Raw genomic sequence first — 22,435 nt, forward strand, 5'->3', positions numbered from 1 at the left:
TTTCTTAATGACATTTTTATTATTGCATTTTAGTGTAAATATGAGATCTGAGATCTTTTGGACCCCATAGCTCACATTTAAGAGGTCCTGTCACTTTTTTTTCTATTACAAGGGATGTTTACATGGAAAAGGAATAAAAGTGACCAAAAAAATTCGTTTTTTAAAAGGACAGTGTCAAAATAAAAAATAAAAAGTAAAATAAATAAGAAGCGAAAGCATACACAAGTCGCGCCCGCATATGAAAGCGGTGTTTAAACCACACATGTGCGGTATCGCCGCTATTGTTAGAGTGAGAGCAATAATTCTAGCCCTTCTCTAACTCAAAACTGGTAACCTGTAGAATTTTTTAAACGTCGCCTATGGAGATTTTTAAGGGTAAATGTTTGTCGCCATTCCACGATTGGGTGCAACTTTGAAGCATGACATTGAGTATCAATTTACTCAGCCCAACATTATCTTTCACAATACAGAAAAAAATCTTTTTTTTTGTATTCTTTCCAAAATAAGCGCGCTTGTAAGACCGCTGCGCAAATACGATGTGACAGAAAGCATTGCAACTACTGCCATTTTATACTCTAGGGTGTTTGAAAAAAAAAAAAAAAAAATTATAATATAATAAATAAAATAACCCTCTTACTGAAGGTAGGTGCTAGACTAGTTTTTTTTGTAGCTCAGGGTCCAAGTACAGGTAAATTTAGCCAGGCCTGTGATTTAGGCTGGGCCTGGTTGTTTTGGTTTGGGACTGGGAGTGTTTGGTGTAGTGGGGGGGTGTGGCCACCTGTTCTGACTCAGAAGCGCCTCCTCTGATTTCAGACAGATTGTTCTGGAAGAGAGGTTGGACCTGAGGTTTGAGTGACAGGCAGCTCATGTGAGGAGCTGTGACCAATTACCCTTTGGTGTTGGCAGGGGGCAGGCCTCCCATATAAGCTGAGCTCACATGCTGCCAGGGAGGAGTTCTGGAGAGCAGGAAAAGACAGAATGGAGTGTTGAGCTGCTGTTCCGGCCATACCCACATGGGAGGAACCGCTAGGAGGGAGTCCTAAGTAAAGATCTTAATTTCCGAAGTGGTGTCAAGTTGCTGTGACCGGGGAACACGGGACTTGTATGCTGGAGAAGATCAGTCCGGAAGTAGCAGCAGCAAAGCGGAGGAGAGTTGATCAGCGTTCTGTGACCGGGGACACAGAACTATCATTTTGGAGAAAGGTCAGTGTGAGAGTAACAAAAGAGGAGAAGCTATCGAGAGTAGCGCAGAATGCTGTGGCCAGGGAACGCAGCATTGACAGTTGTGGACTGGCTGGAAAGAGTAGTCCGCTCATTACCATGTGTCAGGCCGTCGGGGGGAGGTACCGTGAATCTCTAATCTGGTTAAGCGCATTGGTAATACCTTCCAAAAGACTGTGTGGCTGTCTGATTCGTTGAGCCATCGGGGAGAGGCTGTGTAGGCCTCTGGCTCCTTGATTCCTGGAGGCAATAACATTATGGTCTGCAAGGTGGAATTATTCAGAGTGATTCTTTCTTGTCCCAATGGAAGTGAAGAAATAGTATTTCAGTAGTTTTGCAGTGAAGGATTTGTACAAGAAAAGAAGGAGCAACAGTTTGCAGAGAAGTTATTCAAAGGAAGGAGACTGGGGGTGCAAGGTGTGCATCCATTCCTGCAAGGCCAGGGCCACTGAATAATGTCTTACAATGTGAAAAATGCTATGGGCATCTCATATCGTCCTTTATCCCACCCAAGTTGTATTCTGCAGTAAACATAACAAAACTGCGCAAATGACTGTTCATTGTCTTAACTGATAGATGGGGGTCTGGCAGCAGGGTGATTGGCGGATTGCTAGTAACCAAGTGGTGACCATACCGCTATACATTTTAACTTGTAAACACAGAGTCTGAAAAATAGGCCCTGTCTAAGTGGTAAAAACTGCGTACGCTTGTAGAATGGTGACAAACTATGGTACTTAAAAATCTCCACAGGTGACGTTTTAAGCGCCTTTTACGGGTTACTTGTTTAGGGTTACACAGAGGAGGCCTAGTGCTAGAAATATCATCAAATTTTAATAATTTCAGTAATTCAATTCAAAAAGTGAAACTCCTTATATATAGATGCGTTACACACAGTCATATTTCAAGCATCCCTTTTAATTTTGATGATTATGGCTTACAGCTAAAGAAAACCCAAAGTTCAGTATCTCAGAAAATCAGATTATTACATAATACAAAAACTCTAAGCTGCTTTTTTTTCGAAACCAGTTTAGCAGCATTTAATATTTGGTTCATTGGGCAGAAATTGAATTAATTCTGGCTATTAAAATGAATAAACGCTAAACGTGCCTAGCGTTTAGGTGCATCAAGCATGTTGTCTTACTGAAAAGTATGTCCATATACAGTATAGTATGCACTCAATACTTGGTCGGGGCTCCTTTTGCATCAATTACTGCATCAATGCTGTGTGGCATGGAGGCAATCAGCCTGTGGCTCTGCTGAGGTGTTATGGAAGCCCAGGTTTCTTTGATAGTAGCCTTCAGCTCATCTTCCTCTTGACAATACCCCACAGATTCTCTATGGGGTTTAGGTCAGGTGAGTTTGCTAGCCAATCAAGCACAGTGATATCATTAATCCAGTGATTCTCACCTCCTGTCCTCGGGACCCACTAACAGGCCAGGTTTTATGTATTACCTTGGGGAGATGCAAACTAGAATACTGCAATCACTGAGCAGCAAATGATATCACCTGTGATTGTATTTCAGTTATCCTGCAAACCTGGCCTGTTAGTGGGCCCTGAGGACAGGCGTTGAGAACCACTGGGTTAATCCAAGTATTGGTACTTTTGGCAGCGTGGGCAGGTGCCAAGTCCTGCTGGAAAATGAAATCAACATTTCCGTAAAGGTGTTTTTTTTATTTTTTAATTGGTCGTGTGTAAAATTTGAATTTTCTGAGTTTTGGGTTTTCACTAGCTGTAAGCTATAATCATCCAAATTAAAAGAACTAAATGTTTGAAATTTATCACTTTGTGTGTAACACATATATATACACAATGAGTGTCATTTTTTGAATTGAATTACTGAAATAAATGAACTTTTTGATGATATTCTAAATTTGATGAGATGCACCTGTAATAGAAAAATAAGGATGGAAGGTCCTCATTATAGAAAGATCTGGGGTCAAAAAGACCAAAAAAGTCTCTTCTTTTTAGTCCTCATGCACACGGACGTTTTTACAGCTGCTTTTTTGAGCTTTTTTGCAGCTTAAAAAGGCCTGTCTATGTTAGTCTATGGCTTCATGCCCACCTAGGCGTTTTTGAGCTGCAAGTGGCATAGGCGTTTTTAAGCTGTAAAAAAAACCCAGGACCAGTGGGTTCTGAGAGACGTTTTTCAGCTGTAAAAATGCTCTAACGCTGAAAAACGCTCAAAAACGTCATTCACCAACGTTTTTTAGCGTTTTTTGATCCATTGAAAAAAAAAAAAAATGTGAAAAAAAAAAAACGCGGAAAAACGCTCAAACGCTAAAAAAACGCTATTGCAAAAACGCTGAGAAAAGTTAAAAAAAATCACTGCAAAGATACTGGCGTTTTCATAACGTTTTTTTTAACAGCCTGTGTGCATGAGGGCTAAAAGCAATGTATATTATATGCACTCCAAAGACATGCTGGTAGGTTAATTGGATCCTGTCTAAATTGTCCCTAATATGTGTATGTATGAATGTGAGTTAGGGACCTTAGATTGTAAGCTCCTTGAGGGTAGGGACTGATGTGAATGTACAATGTAAAGCGCTGCATACATTGACAGCGCTATATAAGTACCAATAATAATAATAATAATTATTGTGATCTACAAGTGGATATGGTTATGGGTTATCTCGTCCTGACAGTCTCAGAGGACATGTACTGTGAAGATATTTCTGTACTTACATTGATACCTCTCATGTACACTGTCCTGCTTTTTGTTTGGTGTGTTATATTGATAAAATCTGTAATGTTAAATCCTATTTTATCAACTTTTTTTTTTTTTAAGACGAATGCTCTGCTGTGTTGTATGTATTGTAGACAGACAGCTTGGGCTGATTTTCCTGTCACCAGTATAATCTCTCCTATCTGGTTGTGCTGGTGGGGAGATCAATCCAGGTTGCACCTCTAAACCCATAGCGTGCCTTATTGCCATGTCCATGGGGGCACAGCATACCTTTAATGGCAGACTGGAGATGGGGTTATTAATATTGCATTGCTGTCATTCCGAATACAATGACATTGCCGCTCTGGTAAGCGTATTACAAAGTCGGCACAGTACACTGGCATGACCTGACCCTCTCATACCTGCAGGCACCAATGTCACCTTCACCCAGAAGTCGGGGGACACAGGCTACCCCCGAGTCCTACCGACACCCCACCCCCACCGGGAGGTCACCCCACACTCACCTTGATGAGCGGGGACACTTGCACGGGAGGAACCATCTTCTCTCCACCAATAACACCGCTCACACAGCACACCGGGGAGAGCAGGAAGGAGCCTGACGTCACCGGAAGTGTCTGCAAAGCCCTTCCTATGTGCCAAGGTTAACAGAGCACGTGACTGGGAGAGTGGGAGGGGGAGTGGTGGGCGTTTGGTGTAAACCTGTCACAGAGTAGTGGGAGTGTAATAATGCCTTCTTCATCCGCTTTCCCCTGATAGAAACCACTGCCCTGATACAGGATTTGTTCGTTTTTGAATACATGTTAAAGTCTGCATTTTGGGCTATGAAATGACATAAAGTGGATCTGAAAGCAGCACTTAACTTTCTTCTAAAAATGTATTTTCATTTTCTCCATCGGCTCATCAACCCCCCACAGTTATTACCTTTTACATAGCTCCCAACTGTCCCTGATTTCAAGGGACTGTCCCTGATTTGGAGCAATGTCCCTCTGTCCTCCTAATTTCTCCCTCATTTTGGTCTGATCTATATAGTTGTATATAAAATGCACTTTTTATCTTTCAAAAAGTGTTTCCCAGTGCTAAACCTTTCATCCGATTTCTAAATTGCTGCATTTATAAATTTAGTAGTAGTGGTAAATAAAAAGCAATCGATACGATTTAGAGATCGTATTAGTAAAATGCCCTGTATACAAGATAGCCCCTTATATAAAAAAAATATGCATTTATTGTACGCTTCGATGAAAGCATACATGGGCTTACACATATGTGTTTATAACCAGTGTCTCGATTCTAATTTATTTTATTAGTTCATTTTATATACTTCTTTCACTAAGAAAGTATGCTTAATTAGCATGTGTATGCTTATCTTTTATTTTTATTTTTATTCCTATTTATATGTATATTTATATCTCTTTCCTTGGTGTATATGTATTGGCCTCTGTGTCTACATATAGAGATACCCCAGCTATAGCTACACCTGAAATAATGTGCATAATAATATGAGTGGTTTTTAATAACCTTGTATAATGTATCGGTTGTGTACACAAGGACTGGTCCTGTTACCATACTGGAGTCTAAGTGTGCGCACCTTTGCACATATATACGGAAGTTTCTGCTATTAAGCTTTTATTATTTATTATATATTTGTGTGTGTGTGTGTGTGTGTGTGTGTATATATATATATATATATATATACACATACATACATACATACATACATTTTTTACTACTACTATTTTTTACCAATATGTTTTATTATTATTATTATTATAGTGCACCTCTTGCTCATCTTTTTATACATGTGTCCATTAGTCTATCTAGCTATAGGTATATTCCTATTGCTAGCCACTATCGCTGATAGAGTATATTCAATCAAATCCCCAATCCAATTTAATTTAATCTTATCAATTTGTCATGTGTCCATTTTCACCAACACGTGCGTGCACACTCCGAGTGCATGTATACTTTGTGCCATAAAAGTACAGGCTATAACTTTAGTGCTATAATGCAAGTTCTAAGTAACTGCTACAAACCACATTGCATAAAGGGCCCATAGTTGTAGAAGCAGATGCATACATGCCTTTGCTATATATATATATATATATATATATATATATATATATATATATATATAAAACATTTACATATAGGTCTGACCACGCTCCCTCTTTCTCTCTTTTCTATAATATTAGTATTAATATTTTTATTTTAATAATTTTATTTTTATAATGCTATGTGCATTCAATATCAGGTTACTAAATATATAACTAATTACATTCAAATAAATTAAATAGATGAATCTACTTCCCCCCCCCCCCCCAAGAGGCACTTCAGTGAGCTAGTTGTCCCTTATGTTATTCCCCTAATACATTGCCTCGACGCTCCTGTCCAGCTTTGCCCTCTACCTTTTTCTCTGATAAAATAGCGGCTACTGTTTACCATTGGACATCAATCCCACGCGCCAATGGACGCACGGGAAATTACGTCATGATCGCACTTCCGCCCAGTGGACCGCAACCAGGAAGGGATGGCGCGGCATGCGTTCCACCCGCCAAGACAGTGCATCGGGACATAGGATTGGATGGAGGCTGTCGGCTATGGACGCCGGAGCAGCGGTGGTTCCCGCAGGGGGGCCTTTTGAGAGGATGAGAGCAGTGGCTTTTCTTTTCTACTACTCGGTATGTCTTCTGATATGTGGTGGTTCTTAATTATTACTGTTTGGTATGCCAAGGCTAGTAGGATGTGCGGTGTTCCCTGGCGGATCCTAGTCAGCTCGCCGCAGGATGCATGCACTCCTAATGTGCGCTTGTCAAATCAAATTAATAAAATATAAATCCAATTGATTATCATTTTTTAACAATATGGCTAAGGTCCACCCCCCCTTTGTAGAACCTCCCACCAATTAGGGGAGGGGTCCCAGTATTAAAGTGGTTTCCAGATAGACACATGTATAAATAGCTGCAAGAGACTAGCCCTGATAAGGCTCTGATGAAGAAGGGACACCTTCGAAACGCGTTAGCCAGCGGTGGTTCGTACGTCCTCTTCCTAGGACCTGGAGACCGCTACCAGTGGACCAATTGCCTTGTGACTGTATATAGTGCGATTTTTATTTTATTTTTTTTCTTCCTACCTTTTGTGAGTAGATTTTAATCTTGTTTTTATTAATAAACTTACCTTAGGATAATGCACTAGGCTGGTGCGCTCTCTTTTTTTCTTATCATTAGCTCCCAACTGTCCCTGATTTCAAGGGACTGTCCCTGATTTGGAGCGATGTCCCTCTTTTTTCCTCATTTATCCCTCATTTTGATCTGATCTATATAGTATATAAAATGCACTTTTTATCTTTCAAAAAGTGTTTCTCAGTGCTAAACCTTTCATCCAATTTCTAAATTGCTGCATTTATAAATTTTAAAAGCCAATATAAAGGAATAGTAGTGGTAAATAAAAAGCCCTTGTGGATTTAATTAACTTTTTTTTGGGGGGTTAATTCTCCTTCAAGGGGGTGTGGCAGGGGGCGTGTCCTATGCCTACATACATTTGTTAGTAGGTGTCCCTCATTCCCATCTCAAAATGTTGGGAAGTCCGTCTTTCGTTCCACTTGACCCTCCTTTCTAGCCTGTAAGCTCTAAGGAGCAGGGCCCTCTGATTCCTCCTGTATTGTATTGTATTATAACTGTACTGTCTGCCCTCATGTTGTAAAGCGCCACACACACTGCTGGCGCTATATAAATAATATTCCTATAGCGTATGCTAAAAAAAAGAAAAAAAAAATGCTGTGCACCGCTAAAGTGTTCGGGTTTGGGTTGAAGAAAAAGTGGCAACCCTATTCCTGCACACAGGATCGGGTTGGCTGTTGTAAGCTGAGTTGCATACGCACAACTCCATTTACATGTCTGTGTTCCGTCAGAATAGACGACCTGTCAGATTAGGTAGCGGAAGTGACGTTCCGTCAGCTGAGTACTTAGTGCTCATGCCCAGGTTTGCTAAACAGACAGCACACCTGCAGTCATAAAGGCGACATCTTACTACACCCAGCTACTTCTTGAATTTCAAAGTCCGGGGCTTAGAAATCCCCCGCAGCTTAATCTCCAAACAGCACCTCGTCAGGAGGTATGTTTAGGAGCATTTTAATTGGTTGGTACCGTCACATGGGCTGTGCCGACCAATCAAAACCCACGTAGCCCGTCCTGTCACTGCTGGCGAAGAGAGAAAGCCGCAGGAATGTCAGATCCCCTGAGCAGCACAATGGCGATACGAGCTGTCAGTGCGGGGGATCACCAGACTCCAGGTTAGCGGGACGGGGGGGGGGTCAAGTGTAGGTTCACTTTACAGATTTTCTGTAAAGGTGAACTTACACTTTAATGTTACATTTTGAAAGAAGCTGGACGCCAGCAGTAGGAAGGTGGTGGAGTCCATGTTGTGGGAAGGGGTGTACCACTGCTCAGCGCTAAACCTTTAGGCTTTGAAAATGTAACATGAAAACAGCATGACAGATCTTAATATACTATATTGATTTATATATGCCCACTTTATTTGATAAATGACTGAAATTCAAGAAGTAGCTGGGTGTAATAAGATGTCCACTGGTGCCTTAGGACTGCAGGTGTTCTGTCAGATTAGCAAACCTGGGCATGCACAGTAAGTATTCAGTGACGGAACGTCACTTCCATTACCTAATCTGATGGGTTGTCTATTCTGATGGAACACCGGAGATCGCTGTTAGCACGCAGGTGAGGGTTTTTTTTTTTTGTTTTGTTTTGCAGAAAAGACAATGCATGTCACTTCTTCAATGAACAGCTGCCTGCTTGCAATGAATAACAGCAAAACTTTAGTTCCACTTTAAGGGCTCCTTCTCACGGGCAGTTGGGAGGTTGCGGTTGAGCTGCACTTTTACCCCTGACTTCCCCCCACTTAGTTGAAGGACACATGTGGCTGCAATGCTTTGATGCAAGGTTGCAGCAGGAATGATGCCACCTGCCAAATGCAAACTATTCAAGTGAATGGGGCCACTCTATAACCACCCCACAAAAACATGCAATGCATGTGGTTGTGGCATGCTTGTGCAGGCTGAAGGAGGTTAACGCAGGCTGTGAGGAGGCAGTACAATGCCTCTTTAATGCCTGTCAAATGCTCTCTGAAGAGCGATCTAAACAGATCAAAGTTGGTGTGAATGAGTCCTAAAGCTGAATACACACTATACAATATTTGTTGTTCGATTTAGATTTATCTTCAACTATGTAGTGCAAGGGCCTGCCTGATTGCATACAAATTGAAAGTGTTTAGGTTTGACCTCATATTATATGATTTTGGTAAATCTAAAGGAAAAAATCTAAAGAAAATTGTATAGTGTGTATTCAGTTTAAGGCTTGGTTTACACCAATGTGTTTTTTAGTGCTTTTTGCAGAAACACACTACAGTCTATTTAAAATGCTTTCCTATTGGACACATTTACTTCTATGCTTTTTTCAGTTGCTGCATTTTTGGAAAGGGTCAGTGACTTTTTTAAATGCAAAACGGTGCGTTTTTGGTTAGACTTAAATGGAGAAGCTGCAGTAAAGCATGTTGTGTGTTTTTTGCTGCAATTTTACCACAATTTGTGTTTTTTAATCAGCCCAACAAATTGGCCCCCAAAAAATTAAACCATAAAAAATGCAAAATGCATCAAAAAATGCGTATGCAAAAACACACTGCAGAACGTGTTGACCAGGCCTAAAACCCCCAGAACGTTATACTTTGAAAACACAGGTCCTGCAGAATAAAAAGAAGGTTGTTGCAATTTATGTTGTGCGACATTTGTGCAACGGTTTTGTGTAGCACCCTCTGGTGTGCTACTAGCGGTAGTAAAGGCAAATTTATCTGGCCCAGGGATAAATCTGAGGCATGGAATCATCTGTACCATGTGATTACATTTGACCAATTACAGCTAATCACAACAAAACAAACTGAATGATTCAGTTTCATTCAGTAAAATGCTTGCTTATAACAATGTAATTCACTGTTATAAGCAATCATAATGTGTAAAAAAAAAAAAAAACTTCCCTTAAAGTAGTACAATGTTACTATGGTAACATTATACTGTGTTAAAAAAAAGAAAAGAATGTAATTTTTTTGTACTGTCACGCTTCAGTGTCCTTGATCACTGCAACATTTGTTATGATAACACTGTACTGCACTGGTGACAGTATGTAATAATCATTTTTGAAATTTAATTCTCAAAAAAATGTGAAAAAATGTACAACTTCAAAAAACCCGCCATGCCTCCTACTAAATACCTTGGACTGCCTACTTTCCAAAAAGGGGTAATTTGGGAAGTATTTCTACTGTCCTGGCATTTTTAGAGCCTCAAGAACACAAGAGATCGGCCATCAGTACATCAGGATTGATCAATTTTCAGATATATACCATAGTTACATAGTAGGTGAGGTTGAAAAAAGACACAAGTCCATCAAGTCCAACTTATGTGTGTGATTATATGTCAGTATTACATTGTATATCCCTGTATGTTGCGGTCGTTCAGGTGCTTATCTAATAGTTTTTTGAAACTATTGATGCTCCCCGCTGAGACCACCGCCTGTGGAAGGGAATTCCACATCCTTGTCACTCTTACAGTAAAGAACCCTCTACGCAGCTTAAGGTTAAACCTCCTTTCTTTTAATTTTAATGAGTGACCACGTTTCTTGTTAAACTCCCTTCCGCAAAAAAAGTTTTATCCCTATTGTGGGGTTACCAGTACAGTATTTGTAAATTGAAATCATATTCCCTCTCAAGCATCTCTTTTCCAGAGAGAATAAGTTCAGTGCTCGCAACCTTTCCTCATAACTAATATCCTCCAGACCCTTTATTAGTTTTGTTGCCCTTCTTTGTACTTTCTCCATTTCCAGTACATCCTGAGGACTGGTGCCCAGAACTGAACAGCATACTCTAGGTGTGGCTGGACCAGAGTCTTGTAGAGCGGGAGAATTATCGTTTTATCCCTGGAGTTAATCCTCTTTTTTAATGTATGCCAATATTCCGTTTGCTTTGTTAGTTATGGACTCTACAGACTAAATAATATACACAGTTTTGTGTTGTTTTCACCAAAGAAATGTAACAGAATACATTTTGGGCCAAATTTTTGAACAATTATTTATTTGCAAAATTTTATAACCGGAACAAAGAAAGATGCGTTTTTTTTAATTTTCAGGTTTTCTTTGGTTCATTTAGCAAACCCAGTGGCGATTAAATACCACCAAAATAAAGCTCTAGTTGTGTGACCAAAATGCTAAAAATTTTGTTTGGGTACAATGTAGCATGACCTTACAATTGTCATTCAAAATGTGACAGCTCTGAAAGCTGAAAATTGGCCTGGGCAGGAAGGGGGTAAGAGTGCCCGGTATTGAAGTGGTTAACAGTCGCACACATGTAAAAGTTCAAAGCTATGTGTAGCCACTCCTTAGCTTTAGAGTTGAGCAGATCAGAAGCAAAATACTTTACTGGCTTATCAGAGCAGATTTTAGACACCTGGGGGGGAATAACCGTCTCAACTGGAGAGCTGACTGCAAGCATTTCAATTTCCTTTTATAAGCTGTGTGGAAAAGAATGAAAGATAGAAGCTGATTGGTTGCTATGGTCAACAACAGTTGATACAGAATTTCTCTTAGACGCTTTTTATTCCCTTTACTCCACTCCCCCCTTGTATCTGTTGTAAAGATGCAAGATTTGGGGTGGGCATAAACATCCAGCATGTTTCTCTGTTTCCTAGGACTGCACAATCCTTCCGGTGGGATCCCAAGAACAATAAGGATCCCAAATCTTGTTGAAAGACGCTCCGGTACAGTGCAAGAGTGCGTTTTTACAAGAATTGGGATATTCAGCTCTCTAAAGTTCTCATTGAAAGGATTGTGACATGACCCCCTCCAACATGGAGGCCAAGCATAAGTATATTTTCAAAATTTCCTCCATTTTTTTTTTTTAACCACTTCCCATCCAGGCCAATTCTGACATTTCTCTCCTACATGTAAAATTCATAATTTTTTGCTGGAAATATGCGATACCTCACGTGTGGTTTGAACACTGTTTTCATATGTGGGTGGGACGTACGTATGCATTCGCTTCTGCGTGCGAGCACATGGGGACAGGGGCGCTTTAAATTTTTTTTTTTTAATTTTTATTGTTAATTTTTTTAAAGTGTCAAAGGAAAAATAAAATTTTTTTTGATCACTTTTTATTCCTATTACAAGGAATGTAAACATCCCTTGTAATAGGAATATGGCATGATCGGTCCTATTTACAGTGAGATGTGGGATCAATAAGACCCCACATCTCACCTCTAGGCTGGGAAGCCTGAAATAAAAAAAAATTTAAAAAAATTAACGATCACGGCTTCTCAGCCGAGGTGGCGCCATTCGTTTGAATGCAGAGGCCCGGCCTCCGAACGATCATAGAGACTCCAACGACCATCTGGTCCGCCGGAAATCTCTATGATCACCATCCGGGGTCCCAGGATCCTGTCTCAGACTCACCGATGGAAGCAGTGAGTCGGTAGTAAGAACGATCAAGCGGCGGAACAGCCGTTATGATCTTTCTTATGGTGTAGGGAATCGCCGGCACTAAAAGATGATATCTGAATGACGTCTGTAGCTGCAGGCATCATTCAGATATACCCCCGCAAAGTCAAGGACATCCCTGGACGTACCTCGAGCGGGAAGTGGTTACAACAGGTATAATGCAGCATGTTGGCATGGGAGTGGGAGCCTTATGTAATTGGTGGAACTTTGCATTTCAGTCAAAGTCACTCTTCATAAAAGTATTAAATGTCAGCATATAATTTTTCAATCAGAGGGTCTAGAGAAAAAAAATGTGGGTTTTGCAATTTTTTGTGTCACACGGTATTTACGCAATGTTTTTGGAAAAAATACACTTTAAAGAATTTTAATGCACAAAAACACAATATGATACCCAACTGTTTGGTAAAATATAAAAGATATCATGCCAAATAAATTGATATCAAACTCGCTTTATAATTGCATGTCTATGAAATGGCAACAAGCTACATAAATTATATTATCCATAGGCGACGCTTTAAAAGCCTTTACAGGTTACCACTTTAGATTTACACAGGTCTGGTGCTAGAAGTATTGTTCTTGATCTGATGTTCATGGTGTTACCCCACGTGTGGTGCTATCGCTGTTTAAGTATGACACGAGACCGACTCTTCGCCTTTGTGTCTGAGCACAGGGGACTGGGGCACTTTACTTTTTTCTTTTACACTGTACCTTTACATTTTTTTAGATGACTTATTGCTATCACACGGAATTGTAAACATCCCTTGTGATAGCAATAGACAGTGACAGGTCATATTTAGCGAGACATCTGGGGTCCATTAGGCCCAAATGTCTCCTCTGTCCTTAAAAACTTTGAATCACTAACGGTTTGTTTACAACTGGTGAAGCTGTAATTGACGAAATATTAATTGCTTCCGGTTTCGTAGACCACAGAGGTGATTGGTGCCCATTCCGGAACTGCCAGCTACAATCCTGGGCTCCCCGCTGGGATGGGAGAACCCTCTCCACTGCTTGTAAAAGCAATCCAGAAGCTATTTAGCCGCTAGTATTGCTTTTACAAGAAAGTTCTCCATCAGCTGAAAAAACAGTACCAGGATGATGCCTGTGGTTGCAGGCATCATCCTGGTATAACCACTTAAAATCAGGCGAAGTACAAGTACATCGCCTGGCGCTAAGTGGTTAGAGTGCTTTTTAAAAAAAAAATAAATAAATAAAATTCTGCTTGCATCGCTTCCTGTAGAGCATATCCCAGCATGCATTGGCTTGCTGCATCACAGAATAGGCATGTATTATCAGTCTGGACCACTCCTCCCTCATTACTATACTACCACTTGTTTTATCCTACCCACTTTCTGTACAAACTGATTGTACAATCTCCTTTAGACCCTTTTCACACTGAGGCGGTTTTCAAGCATTTTAGCGCTAGAAATAGCGACTGTAAAGCGCTTGAAAACCACCTCCTATTAATTTTAGTGCGACTAAAGCGAGTGCCGCTTTACCGCTAAGGACCGTCGCGTCCAGTGTGAAAGCAGCCTTAGATCTACCAAGGGCTTGCCTGATTTGGTACAAATTGAATAAATTGTTTAGGTGGTTCATCCTATTCCATAGTTTTAGTAAATCTAAAAAGATTTTACAATCGGATTGCATAGTCATACCTCCCAACTTTTAAAACTTCAGAATGAGGGACACTGGAGGAGTGAAAAGACCCGCGGCGTACTACGTCGCAGTAAATTGTGGGCGTAGTCAAGCGCCTAGCTGTGGGAGGGGCTTAAGGGATGTGGATAAACAAAACCTGTGCTTCCTTGTACCTATAAAATATGCTTTGATTGCTTTTTGTCAGAGCCAGAACTTAATTAAGTCAGGGACTGCATAGCAGAAGTATGGACATAATACAGAAGATGGTCAGAGACTGCAGACATGATACAGGAGACTGTCAAGAGACTGCAGACATGATGATAGAGGAGACTAGGGTTGTTCCGATACCGAGCATTTGCATGAGTACTTGTACTTGCACAAATGCTCCCGATGCCCAATCCGATACCTGAGAATGAGGCGGCATTGCTTGCCACCGGAAGTCAGTGGGCGGAGAGGGCAGAGCGGAGAGCGAGTCCTCAACAGGCTGGCAGCAGTGGAACTAGGTAAGCTGGCCGGAGCAGGGGTGCAGGACGCAGCCGCATGTTCCGTCATGTTCATCAGAATTGGTGACCGGAGCCATGGGCATTCGCAGAACTTTTTTCAGGGGGGGGGGGCATCATTTTAAGGTCATCCATGCTCCGCCCCTTTTTGACAATTTAATGAATAGGAGGGGCTTTATCATTATCACATAAAGCGTGATAACCCTCCCCCCGTGATGTACCTGGTTTTGCTGTGGCGATCTGAGCCACATACAAAACCATGCAAAATATGCTGTGACCACGCGAACAAGCGAAGGTATAAACAAACATACAGTCAGATCAATTACAACAAAAAAAACTACACCTGCATGGTGCAGCATTGGCTTAAGCCAGTGGAGATCTTAAATTCTGGGCATTCCGGGACTCAGGGACAGGGTCCAATTTGCAGGATTGTCCTGGCAAATCAGAGATGATTGGGTGGTATGCATAGTGTATGGCCTTTTTTTTTTTTTTATAGAAGTACATAGGACAGAGTGGATGGAGGTAGGGTTCCCACATGTCCCGGATTGCCCGAGACAATCCTGCAATTAGCAGGTCTGTCCCGCCATAGCGCTGGCACTCGCTCTGCTCCACCTGAGACCTGAGACTCTGGCCACTGGTTGCCTAGCAACCAGTGACCTCACAGCCGCAACTCTGTCCAGCATGCAAAGTGGAGAAGTTAACTTTCTCCTCCTCCGCGCCTAACACTTTCCAGTCTCCACCATGCCGAACAGAACACCTGCACTGCAGTCTGGGTTAGGATCTCCGTGGCTCTGCCCCTGGCTGTATCCCTGCCTGATACCACAGAGCGGGTCGAAGCCACCTCCCCCTCCTCGGCTGTTTACATGTACACAGGAGCCGGAGGAGGGACACTGATCTGAGGTCTGTTGTTAAGCTTATATTATTTTATGTCTCTAGATGGACTGAGGACAGTGATCAGGAAAAAGGTAAAAACCGCCCCCCCAGCACATTTTCAACCTCCACCTCTCTACTAGCACAAGTGGAAGAGGAGGGGGTCAGTACTGGGGGGGGGTCTGTACTGAGGGAGAGGGGTCTGTAGTGGGGGGGGGGGTCTATACTGAGGGGGGTCTGTACGTACTGGGGGGGTCTATATTAAGGGGAGTACATACTGAGGGAGGTCTATACTTAGTGGAGAGGGGGGGTACGTACTGAGGGAGGGGGGTCTATACTTAGTGGAGAGGGGGGTAAGTACTGAGGGAGGGGGTTTTGTACCTAGTGGAGAGGGGGGTACGTACACTAAGGGAGGGGGGTCAGTACGTAGTGGGAGGGTGGTCTACCCATCAACCCCGAGACTACATTCAACACCACAACCCCCCCCGGTCCTTGGCAAAATGTGGTCACCCTAGATGGAGGTAGTCAGCTGTCAGGCCCCGTTCACATCTTGGCATAGCAGGAACTCACGTTCCCACACACTTTTTTGGGGTGACGTTTTGAAGCGTTTCTGATAGTCATGAATAGGTCAGCCCATTCACTTGAATGGGCTGCCCTACAAGCAACAAGCACCCCAAAGAAACTTCAAAACTTTTTTTTGGAGCGGAGCGTGATGTGTTTTTTACTGCGCCCTTTGGTGCATTTGCCTGCTACCCACACTTGGGGTGCCATTAACATTTAATGACCATGCAAACATGATGCACATTTGCAGCACACATTTCTGAAATGCACAGCAAAGCATGCGTTTTCTGTGCAGTTTGCCATGCGTTTGAAAAAGCGTAGATGTGAATGGAGCCTTATTGTTCTTTTATAAACACACCAATTTCACATTCAGGCCCCATTCACACCTAGCGCAGTGGGGGTGCATATTTTTGGCTCATTCTTTTCCACAACACGCATAGGGCAGCCCATTGATTTCAATGCACTGCCCTATACGTGGAAAAATGGCTCATGGAACATTTTGGCGTGTTGCAGTTTGAACATTTTTTTTTACTGTGCGGTTTGCTGCGTTTGCTGCTTGTTTCTTCACATGGCAAAACGTGTGTTTGATTCTGTGTTTGGGGTGCCATTAACAATTAATGGCACCAAAAAGCACAATATCTTCATTTTGGGTGTATAAGAACGGTGTAAGGAAGAACCAGCCCTTCTACTGGTTCTTTGGTCCTGAATACCAAATTCAAGTTGGCCAATGGATGAGTTTTCACCAGGATACTGAGGCTGAGGTAATGCCTGGTGTAGGACAAATAAAAAGCTTTTTCTTTTCTGCAAAAGAGGTACATTAATGGTATATTGGTACATAGGGGAGCTGGAATTTAGAAGGAAAAAAAAAAGGTGAACTTCGCCTTTAGTTTCTAGATAAAAGCACAAATTTTGGTTAATATAAGGTTGATGAAAATATAACTGCTTCACCAGCTTGGAGGATAGGCATATTAGGTAAATATATCTCTGTTCTCCCTCACCCCTAGACAAAAACGAGCAGCTAACCCATGCAGTGGGGCTGTGCCCAAAAATGTTTTAATTCCTAGAATTCATCCTTAACCACTTCAATACTGGGCACTTATTCCCTTTCTCCCTTTAAGTGTGGACGCACTTTGAATGACAATTGCGCGGTCATGCAACACGGTACCCAAACTACATTTTTACTATTTTGTTCATACAACTAGAGCTTTCCTTTGGTGGTATTTAATCACCACTGGGTTATTTTAATTTCATGCTAAATGAAAAAAAAAAATACAATTTAAAAAACAAAAAAACCTCAAACGAGTTTATCTTTATTTCTGTTATAAACCTTTGCAAACGAATTGTTCTTCATAAATGTAGGCCAAAATGTATTTTGCTACATTTCTTTGGTGAAAATAACCCAAATCAGTGTATATTATTTTGTTTGTAGCAAAGTTATACAAACTATGGTATATATCTGAAAATTGATCAGTCCTGATGTACCGATGACCAAAACTAAGGATATGTGGCTGAGATGGTAAGCCAAGGTGAGGAAAGCCAAGAGCTGGACAGACCCACAATGGTTGCAAGAACTCCCACTGATAGGAGTAACTGCTCCACTAAGTATATGGTAGGCTAGCAAAAACAAAATAAGACTTGTAGCTTCCTGTCACATCTGAGAGTATGTGTAGGTCAGTGGGTCCCAGCAGCAAGCACCAGCAGTGTGGTACTATCTCAGCCACATATCCTTAGTTTTGCACCGCAAGTCAACACCTGCACATATCCTTAGTTTTGCACCGCAGGTCAACACCTGTACAGGCATTTTCCACACTGCCGTCGCCCTCTGTCCTGGGTAGTAAACAGCTCAGCCATAACATGTATGCTCTTGATGACAAAAAGCCTATGAAGAAGGACATTTGAGTCTGAAACATGTCAGGCATCATCCATAACAGCTGCGTGTATCAACTCCTCATTAATTAAGAGGGCAATTACTACTATGTATACAATTTTTTGATTTTAATGTTTCTATTGATAATTAGTTTCTCAATAAAATTTATTAATTTTTAAATACTTTCCTGGTCTGTCTTCACAATCCTGAGGGGTTATGCTGTGCCTTGTGCACTAGGCCTTTTTCTTCATTGGTATATGTAACAGTTTTTTCTCGAATCTGGTTCATTCAGTGTCTTCTGTTGTGATTAGCTGTGATTGTCCACAGCTAAGATCACATGGTACAGATGGGCTGTGATTGGCCCTGTCTGTACCATGTGATCACTGTGACCAATCACAGCTAGCAACACAATTGTATACAATGGATGGCATGAAAGGAAGCCATCCATTGTTTACAACTGGCATGTGATCTGCTGTGATTGGTCACAGCCATCACATGGTACTGGCAGTGGGCCGGTACAGTGATCAGTCATTGGCTGTGTCTGGTGGACACAGCTAGTGACAGGCTGCGCGGCCCTGCGAGAAGCACGTTCTTGGAGGATGCCATATGACGCCCTCCCAGAACAACAGTGCTCCCGCCTGGCTGTCATTTTGCTATAGGCTGAGAAGGAAGGTGTTAAACAAAAATCTCTCTCATTTTTCTGTATAACATATAGAACAAAACAATACTTGGAGAAAAAGTGTTTTAATTATGTACACAATGCAACAGTAATGATTACATATTTACTGGGACTGAAACATTTACATCTGGTAAATCTTAGAAAAACAAATGTGTGAAGTAAATCCATCAATAAATTTGCTTGAGTTCCTTGTTTTGATTGTAAACAGTATTGTTACTACTCACCACCAGGCAAGTCCACTGGTTTGGTCTCATTGACAGTATGGATAATGCCCTAAACACATGATGTCCATGGAATGCACTTACATGACAGAGAAAGGTGCATGTCAACAAAAATAATTAACTTTGTGGCTCTCCTAATTCTACACTCCTATGTACAATTATGCTGTATTTAGAAGAACAGTTTAAAACCATAATAGAAGAGACTAAAACAAAGCAGTTTCCACTCTGAAGTCCGTAGTTTAAAAAAGAGCTCGTGATCCTTGATTTTCAAATTCTGACCAGGCATCCTTTAATTCCATGAAAATCATTTTAGCATAATGTTCATAGGGTTTTCCAGTGGCCTAAAAAGAAATAACAAATAATGTGAATAAATACAAAACAATGTATCTGTTTTGTTACTAAAGGAATGACAAGCTACATTACTGCAGTTTTTAAATCACATCATGGTTGTTTTCTCTGTATAATTTTTAAGCTCTGAATAGTGCACGGAATATTAAAACTTTTCTGGTAGAATAATTTTTATTAAAAACTCAGGGGAAATAGAATGCAGGGGTCACCCACGCAGGGGGCCATGTATAAATTACATTCATTAATTTATTTCACGTACTTATATAGCACCATCAATTTACATATATATTATGCATTCACATCAGTCCCATAGTAGTTACTATGTGGGTTATAGACCACCTTCAGGTGATGGACACTGGCACACCCTAAACAGGAAGTTGCCTCCCTATATAACCCCTCCCATACTGGAAACACCTCAGTTTTTGTAGCAAAGCAATATACATATACCGCAGAAGAAGAGGGGCGGGACCTCTGTGTCCCATGATGTACTCCAAGAAAAGGATTTTACAAGTAAGTTGTTATAAAAATTCGATTTTCTTTATCGTACATCACGGGACAAAGAGCACCATAGTAATTACTATGTGGGACGTCCCATAGCAATGCTATTTGAGGGGAGGGAGACACAACCCGTTTGGCGCCAACAGACTTGAGGACTTATACTGCTGCCTGCAGCACACTACGCCCAAAGGCGATATCCTCATGCCCTTTTTTACATCCACTTGATAAAATCTGGTGAATGTATGGACTGCAGACCAAGTTGCGGCCTTGCAGATCTGAGCCATGGAGGCTTGTGATGCACTGCCCCAGAAGCACTAACCGCTCTAGTAGAGTGCACTTTGACATGAAAAGGTGACATTTTACCTTTAGGCCTGAATTATAACTTGTCGAATCCACTTAGCAAGAGCGGATTTCGATGCTGCCTGTCCCTTCCTAGGACCCTCTGGCAGCATAATAAAACATCAGTCTTTGAGACCTGAGCAGTCGTCATTAAATAGACCTTGACCTTCTCACTACATTAAGACAATGTAGTGAGTTCTCTACCCTAGAACCTGGTTTTGGAAAAAAACGATGGTAGGACAATATCTTGGTTTAGGTGAAAACCTAAAACCACCTTTAAAAATTAAATATGGCTTCTTTACAGGAAAGAGCAGCCAACTCTGATACCCTTTTGCAGAAGGTATAGCAACCCGAAACACTATTTCCCTTGTCAGAAGGACCAAGGGAGTAAGCTGTTATGGTTCAAAGGACTGTTTTTGCAATACCGACAAAAAACTAAGTTCAAGTCCCAAGGGTTCAATTGTGGTCTAAATGGCGGAATAAGCCGTATAAAAACCCTGGACCAAAGAATGCGAAGCAAGCGGTCTTTGAAAGAAGACCGATAAAGCCCAGACTTGCCCCTTAATAGTACCCAAGGTCAGCTTCATTTGTACTTGTAGGAAAAAAACAAGAATTCTACCTATGTTAGATTTCCGAGGGTGCCAACCCTTTGATTCACACCAGGAAACATAAGCCCTCCAGAGTCTATGATATATGACTCTGGAAGCTGGCTTCATTAATGAAGGTAGAAATAACTGACTCTGAGAGACTACGTCCCTTCAGAATGTGGGCTTCAAATAGCCAAACCGTCAAACTTAGAGTTTGTAAGATAGGATGGAATATCAGCCCCTGTGAGAGTAGGTCTGGCTGTAGTGGAAGGGACCATGGATCCTCCACCGCCAACTTTACTATTTCTGCATACCAGGACCTTCTAGGCCATGCTGAGGCTACAAGAATTACCGGCTTTCTTTCCAGCTTGATCCTGCAAAGAAGCAGTGGCAGCAACTGAATAGGGGAGAAAAGCCCAACAGTGAAAACTGACACAATGGGGTCACCACGCATCTGTCTTGCATGCGAGTGGATCACTTGTCCTTGACATAAAGTTGACCAACTACATGTTGAACCTGGACGCCAAAAGACCTAAGTCCGGGATCCCCCATCTTTGGCATATAGCCAGAAAGATTTTGGGGTGAAGAGACAATTCCCCTGTGAACAACTGCTGGCGACTCATGTAGTCTGCCTGACAATTCTTTATTGCCGATAGGCAAGCTAGAATATGGTCCACCACTCTCAGAACTGCGTGACCCTTGGCGATTGATGTAGGCCACAGCTGTGGCATTGTCGGATTGGATCCTGACAGGACAATCCCGTAACCTGAATGTTCAGGGCTTTAGAGCCAGATGCGCTGCCCGAATCTCTAGGATATTGATGGGCAAGGCTTTTTCGGTTCTGGACCACTGTCCCTGGACAGTTGTCTTTTCCAGTACTGCTCCCCAACCTAAAAAGGTTGGCATCTGTCAATACCACTTTCCAGGTAACTGGTATAAAGGTTTTTCCCTTCTGCAGATTCCCGGATACCGAGCACCAACTGAGGCTCTGGAACACCTTTGGGGACAGCGGCATTGGCAAATCTAGAGCTTGAACCGTTTAGTTCTAAGCAGACAGGATACTTTTTGTAAAAGTCTCGAATGGAACTGGGCATAGGGAACCGCTTCGAATAAAGCCACCATCTTTCCTAACAACCTTATGCAAAGGCGAATGGAGGGATCTCTTTTTGACCTGACCATCTGCACCAGCTCTCTTATGGCGTTGATCTTTGCCTGAGGCAATAACACCTTTTTCTGGGCTGTGTCTATGATCAGACCCAAGTACTCCAGCCTATTCAGCGGTTTTAAGGAAGACTTCTCTAGTTTGAGAATTTAACCCAGATTTTTCAGGTATTTAATTGTAACGCGCACGCTTTGCTCCAAACGAGCCACCGACTGGTCTATTAGCAATAGATCGTCTAGGTACACCAAGACTGTTATGCCCTTAACCTGGCTAGAGGTGGGGCCAGAACTCTTGTAAACACCCGGGGTGCTGTACCTAGCCCGAAGGGCAAGGCTACAGACTGAAAATGCTGCTGTTCTACCTTGAACCGCAGAAACCCTTGGTGAGAGGGAAATATAGGGACAAGCAAATATGCATCCCTGATGTCGATAGACACCAGAAGTTCTCCTTCTTGTAGGATAGAAACCACTGACCTGATCAATTCCATGCAAAAGGAGTGGATCTTCAGGAACTGCGGGAACTGATTTAGATTCTTTAGATCTAGAATGGGTCTGACATCTCCATTCAGTTTTGGTACCGTAAAGAGGTTTGACTAAAACCCCAAACCTTGCTCTTCTGTGGAAATTTGTATGCTTTTCCCTGGAACTTTGGGAACATTTGACCTCAGAAAAAACGAGACGGTGAAAACTCCTGAAATTCTAGTTTGTACCCTAGAGACACGGT

At 41.8% G+C, this 22,435-nt stretch overlaps 1 protein-coding gene across 2 annotated transcripts in view; it reads right to left on the minus strand.

Annotated features, from left to right (window-relative positions):
* Positions 1 to 18,606: 18,606 nt before the first annotated feature.
* The window catches only part of GAK (cyclin G associated kinase), a 181,754-nt gene continuing 177,925 nt past the window's right edge, over positions 18,607 to 22,435 (minus strand). For both annotated transcript variants that reach the window (XM_073595786.1, XM_073595780.1), the window contains one exon: positions 18,607 to 19,119. In XM_073595786.1, the coding sequence (XP_073451887.1) occupies positions 19,018 to 19,119 (102 nt within the window). In that variant the 3' untranslated portion in view covers positions 18,607 to 19,017. The remainder of the gene's footprint in view (positions 19,120 to 22,435) is intronic.

Source organism: Aquarana catesbeiana, linkage group LG01 (assembly GCF_042186555.1).
Source record: "Aquarana catesbeiana isolate 2022-GZ linkage group LG01, ASM4218655v1, whole genome shotgun sequence".
In the NCBI taxonomy this organism is placed as follows: Eukaryota; Metazoa; Chordata; class Amphibia; order Anura; family Ranidae; genus Aquarana; species Aquarana catesbeiana.